Consider the following 6,489-nt stretch of genomic DNA (forward strand, 5'->3'; position numbering starts at 1 on the left):
AAATGGAAGAAATGACAAGATGAAATAACTGAACAGAAGATTTCAAAGAGCAGCTTAAGAAGGTAAAGTCATTTATTACAATGAAATGTGCAAATACCTGGAGTTAGAAAACCAATAGTGAAGAACATACTCAACATTTCTCAAGCTAAAAGAACTGAAGAAAAAATTTCAGCCTCAGTTATAATATTGAAAGTTTCTATGGGCAATATATTGAATGATGCAGGAAATATCAAAGAAGATGGAAGACATATAGAGTCACTGTACCAAAAAGAATTGGTAGATGATCATCTATTTCAGGAGTTGGCATGTGATCAAGAAGCAAGGGTAATGAAGGAAGAAGTTGAAGCTGCACTGATGGATTGGTGAAAAACAAGGTTCTGGGAATTGACAGAATACCCATTGAAATGTTTCAACAAATGGATGCTGTTCTGGATGCACTCATTGGGCTATGACAAGAGATTTGAATGACAGCTACCTGGCCAACTGACCAGAACAGATCCATATTTGTACCTATTCCAAAGAAAGGTGATCCCACAGAATGTGGAAATTATTGAACAATGTTGTTCATATCACACTCAAGTAAAATCTTATTGAACATAATTCAAGAACAGTTGCAGCAGTATACTAACAGAGAACTTCCAGTAATACAAACTGGATTCAGAAGGGGACATGGAGTGAAGTATATCATAGCTGATGTCAGATGGATATTGGCTCAACACAAGGAATACCAGAAAGATGTTTACTTATGTTTTATTGACTATGCAAAGGCATTTGATTGTGTGGATCACAACAAATTGTGGATAACATTGAGAAGAATGGGAATTCCAGAACACTTCATTATACTCACAATGAACCTGTATATAGACCAGGAGGGTGTTTGAACAGAACAAGGGGCTACTGCATGGTTGAAAATCAGGATGGGAATATGTCAGGCTATTTTCCTTTCAATCTGTATGCTGAGCAAATAATCAGAGAAGCTGGACTATGTGAAGAAGAATGTGGCATCAGGATTGGAGGAAAGTACATTAACAACCTGGGATATGCAGATGACACAATTTTGCTTGGTGAAAGTGAGGATGACTTGGAGCACTTGAAAAAATTGAAGTTGTCAATTCATATTACTTGATTCTACAATCCATGGAAGCAGAAGTCAAGACATCAAAAGACATGTTTCATTGGGTAAATCTGTTGCAAAGGACCTCTTTCAAGTGCTGAAGAGCAAAGATATCTCCTTGAAGACGAACATGTGCCTAACCCAAGCCATGGTATTTTCATTTGCCTCACATGCATGTGAGAGCTGGAAAAATTAATAAGGAAGACTGAAAAAGAGCTGATGCTTTTGAGTTGTGGTGTTGGAGAAGAATGCTGAAAGTACTGTGGATGGCTAAAAAAACTAACAAATCTGTCCTGGAAGAAGTGCAGCCAGACTGCTCCTTAGAATTAAGAATGGACAGACTTTATCTCACCTACTTTGGTCATCTTGTCAGGAGGCACCATTCTCTGGAGAAGGATGTCATTCTTGGTAAAGTGGAGGGTCAACAAATGAGGGGAAGACCTTCAATAAGATGGATTGACCCGGTAGCTGCCACAATGGGCTCAGGTATAGTAGGGATTGTGAGACTGGTACAGGGCCAGACAGTGTTTCATTCTGTTGTACATAAGGTTGCTATGAGTCAGAGGACAACTTGATGGCACACAACAACAACAACAACAACAATACATGTGGACTTCATCAGATCAAATGCACAGGAATGAAATTGACTTCATTGGTGGAAAGAGATGATGGAGAAGCTCGATATCATCAGTAAGAACAAGGCAGGGACCAACAGTGATTGTGTAACAAATCAATTGCTCACATGCAAGTTTAAGTTGAAGAAAATTAAAACAAGTCCAAGAGCCAATACACAACCTTGAGTATAACACACCTGAATTTAGAAACCATCAGAATAGATTTGATGAATTGAACAAGAATGACCAAAGACCAGGAGAGTTGTGAGGTGACATCAAGGATATCACACATGAAAAAAAAAAAATATAAATAGAGACAAAAATGCATGTCATATAAGATTATAAAACTTGCTATAGAACAAAATATAGCTAGAGAGAATGGAAGAAATGGTGACATAAAAGAAGTGAACAAAAGATTTCAAAGGGCAGCTCAAGAAGCTGAAGTATTATAATGAAATGTGCAAAGAACAGGAGATAGAAAGTCAAAAGGGAAGAACATGATTAGCATTTCTCAAGTTGGAATACTGAAGGATTCTATGGACAAAATATTGAATGACTCAGGAAACATCAAAATAAGATGGAAGGACTACAGGAGTTACTGTCCCAAAAAAGAAATGGTTGATGTTAAACCATTTAAGGAGGTGGAATAAGGTCAAGAACCAATGGTATTGAAAGAAGAAGTCCAAGCTGCACTCAAAGCACTGAAGAAAAACAAGCCTCCAGGAACTGGCAGAATATCCATTGATATGTTTCAACAAATGGATACAGTGCTGGAGGTGCTTACTTGTCTATGCCAGGAAATTTGGAAGACAGTACCTGGCCAACTGACTGGAAGAGATCTATATATGTGCCCATTCCAAAGAAAGGTGATCCAACAGAATATGGAAAGTATTGAATGTCATTAATATCACATGCAAGTAAAATTTTGCTGAAGATAATTCAAATATGGTTGAATCATTATATTGACATGGAAATTGCAGAAATGCAAGTTGGATTCAGAAGAGAATGTAGAAAGAAGGATATCATTGCTGATGGATCTTAGCTAATAGCAAAGAATACCAGAAAGATGTTTACCTTTTCTTTTTACTAACTATGAAAAGGCATTCAACTCTGTGGATCATAGAAAATTATGGATAATATTGCAAAGAATAAAAATTCCAGAACACTCAATTGTGCTTATGAGGAACTCAAATATAGACCAAGAGGACATTCAAACAGAACAAAGGAATACTGCATGGTTTAAAATCAGGAAGAGTGAACGTCAGGCTTACATCCTTTCACTATATTTATTCCACCTGTATGGGGAACAAAGAATCTGAGAAGCTGGACTGTATGAAGAAGAACAAGGCATCAGAATCGGAGTAGGACTCATTAACAACCTGTGATATATAGACAACATAACCCTGCTTGCTGAAAGTGAAGATGACTTAAATCACATACTAATGAAGATCAAAGACTTCATTCTTCAGTATGGATTACCTAAACACAAAGAAAACAAAAATCCCCACAACTGCACCAAAAAGCAATATCATGATAAATGGTGTAAAGACTGAAGTTACCAAAGATTTCATTTTACTTAGATCCATAATCAACACCCAGGGAAGCAGCAATCAAGAAATCGGTTGTCATATTGCACTGGGCAAATCTGCTGCAAAAGACCTTGTAGTGTTGAAGAACAAAGATGCCACTCTGAAGACTAAGGTGCACTTAACCCAAACCATGGTATTTTCAATTACTTCATATGTATGTGAAAGCTGGACAATGAATAAGAAAAACTAAAGATGAATTAATGTCTTTTAATTGTGGCATTGGCAAAGAATTGTGAAAATACCATAATGCACTGTCAGAACAAACAAATCTGTCCTGGACGAAGTACATCCAGAATGCTTCTTAGAAGTGAGCATTGACAGACTTCATCTCACCTACTTTCATCATGTAGTCAGAAGGGACCAGTCCTGGAGAAGGGTATCATGTTTGGTACAGTGGAGGGTCAGAAAAAAAAGAGAACACCCTCAAAGAGATGGGCTGAGACAGTGACTACAATGATGGGCTCAAGCATAGCAAGGATTGTGAGGATGGCACAGGACCATGTAGTGTTTTGTTCTTTTGTATACAGGGTTGCTGCGAGTCAAAATTGACTCGATGGCACATAATAACAACAGCCAGAAGAATCACCAAATTTGTCTTGGAAGATGTACAGCCTGAATACTCCTTAGAAGCATGGGTAGTGAGACTTTGTCTCTAAGATTTTGGTCATTTTATCAGGGGGAAGAAGTCCCTGGAGAAAGATATCATGCTTGGTAAAGTAAAGGGTTACTGAAAGAGAGGAAGATCCTCAATGAGATGGATTGACACAGTGGCTGCAACAATGGGATCAAACATAACACTTGTTGTGAGATTTCACAGCACCAGGAAGTATTTTGTTCTGTTGTAACAGAATGAGGTGTCAGAACTGACTCGACGGCACTTAAACACAACAGCAACATATTTACCCCCAAAATATTGTAAATTCTGAGTGAGAGAGAAGTAGTACAGCATGGGTTCAGTTTGTCTTCTTCCTTCTTGAATACAGAAGACTCAGAGTTTTAACTTTTCCATTCATTATTTTGTGGAAATCATTCAGAATGTCACAATTCCAATTATTATTACACATTTTTTTCACAGTATTCTTCTTCTTTTTATATAATCCTTCATAATATTTATATTAAAATTCAAAGTACTGAAAAGAAATCAAATTCCTGTATCAATATATTTTGTTCTTTTCTGTTTCCACAAAAATAAAAATAGATTATCAGATTAAAATATATACCTTCACCAAAGAGATAGCTGCATTGTTTCATCCCACTCACACATTTTCCTTCCAGACAGATCCATTGGTTCTCTCCACATGGATGCCCATTCTGAATGAAAAGGTTTTCTGTACATGCTGCAGATGTTCCATTGCAAAATTCAGAGAGATCACATTCATCCCTGGGAGACCTACACTCCTCTCCTTTTGGCTTAAACTGATGGAGTACAATAAATGACATGGAATAAGTCAGACTGTGAACATACAACAAGAATTGATAACCTTACTGAATGTGGATTATATAGAAATAAATTTGGCCCTACAGAACAACTTTCACAGCAGTCTCCGTGAGCACATTTTGAGCCATCTGTCAGTCTACAGGTGCTTCTCACACAGCATGTGCCCAGCCCAACAGCACAATTCTGAAAGACAAATCAAATTATTTTAGGTACCTTCCAACTTTTATTGACCTTGAATAGATATTTTAGTAACAACATTATCTTGTATAATATACAGATAGATGCTTTAGGTACATTTTAGAAAATATAAAAAATAAAGCCTATTAGTCAGTCATTTACTAATAGACAGTGCCTACTATATGCTAGACCATGTTCCTTAAATCCCTAGAATAAATCTGGCTATGTTGGTGGTAGAAGGCTGGAGTCCACCACAGCCAAGGCATCAAAAATGCAGACACTATTTAAACCTTGACAGTTTAAATCTATGTAAAGGTTTTAAAACAATTTAAATCTCTTGACACAATGGCTGTTACAATGGGCTCAAATGTAGCAATGATTGTGAGGATGGTGCAGAACAAGGTAGAGTTTCAGTCTATGGTACACAGGGTCACGATGAGTCAGAACCAACTCTTTGGCACCTAACAACATCTAAACCTTGAATCTAAACCACCCCCTGAGGTCGCCTTGTAGCACAAAAAATAAAGGAGATTATCTGTGAGTATGACATGCTACTAAAACATATATTTGACACCAAAAAGTCAACAATTACTCTTAACAAGAAGGGGCAAGGGAACTAGAGTGCTGGAAATGAAACAAACAGAACACAATTAAAGAGAATATTGACACATTATGGAAAATGTCACTGAATAATTTCTGCAGAAATTGTTAAATGGGAACCTCACTTACTGTATAAACTTTCACCAAAAACACAATAAAATATTAAAATAAAACAGACATCAAACAGATAGATCTCTGGGTAAATATGAGATAAGCAGAAGTTATGAATTAAAAATTTCTTTAAAGTGACTAATTCTTAGTCAACTCTTATAGATCTACTATGTTTGAAAAAGTCTGTACTTTCTATGGTATACTGGAGGTTTAAAGGTTCATCTTTAGTTCTCTAATGATCAAGGGATGGAAGATAATATTATTTCTCATCATAACTTAAATTATCATCTTTATATCATTTATTCATATTTTTAAGCTCTGTTTTGTAGTGTAATTCATCTATAACCAATAAATCTGATTTAGCACTTTATATTATGAGAGCTAATCAGGTAACATACAGGAAAGGAGAAAATTTAAGAGAAAATATATCCACATACACATACACAACTTTAACATTTTTTAAATTACTAGGGCCTTGAAACAGGGATGCTGGGCAAAAATCTTAATAAAATACACAAAAGTGATTTGTGGATTTCATTAGTTTTAATATGAGTTATGTCAAAGAACTTATTATGACACACTGTACCTGCAGTATTTTCAGAGATATTCTCAATAAATGTTTTTGCTATTGGCTTCTATACGGGATTCCAGAGGGGAAAAATAATACCACAGAGGGTTAGGAGTCAGTTATATAACAGTTAATGTAACTAAGATATATTTATGTCAATTTAGCAAGGAAAATTTAAGATGGTTACATTGAGACCCAAGCCAAAGAAAGAAAAAAAGTGACTGGTGGTGGTGAAAATGATACCCAACTCTGCAGGTCAAAAACCAAACCAAACTCAC

The 6,489-nt window shown here is 36.2% G+C and overlaps 1 protein-coding gene across 1 annotated transcript in view; it reads right to left on the minus strand.

Moving 5' to 3' along the window:
* LOC103192138 (disintegrin and metalloproteinase domain-containing protein 2) overlaps positions 1-6,489 on the minus strand; it is a 162,812-nt gene that overhangs the window by 59,721 nt on the left and 96,602 nt on the right. Inside the window, exons 12-13 of the mRNA XM_007935065.1 lie at positions 4,840-4,938; positions 4,538-4,733 (exon numbers count right to left, since the gene is read on the minus strand). Coding sequence (XP_007933256.1) covers positions 4,538-4,733; positions 4,840-4,938 — 295 coding nt within the window. The remainder of the gene's footprint in view (positions 1-4,537; positions 4,734-4,839; positions 4,939-6,489) is intronic.

Source organism: Orycteropus afer, unplaced genomic scaffold, assembly GCF_000298275.1.
Source record: "Orycteropus afer afer isolate SDZICR_OR568_19922 unplaced genomic scaffold, OryAfe1.0 scaffold00024, whole genome shotgun sequence".
NCBI lineage: Eukaryota > Metazoa > Chordata > Mammalia > Tubulidentata > Orycteropodidae > Orycteropus > Orycteropus afer.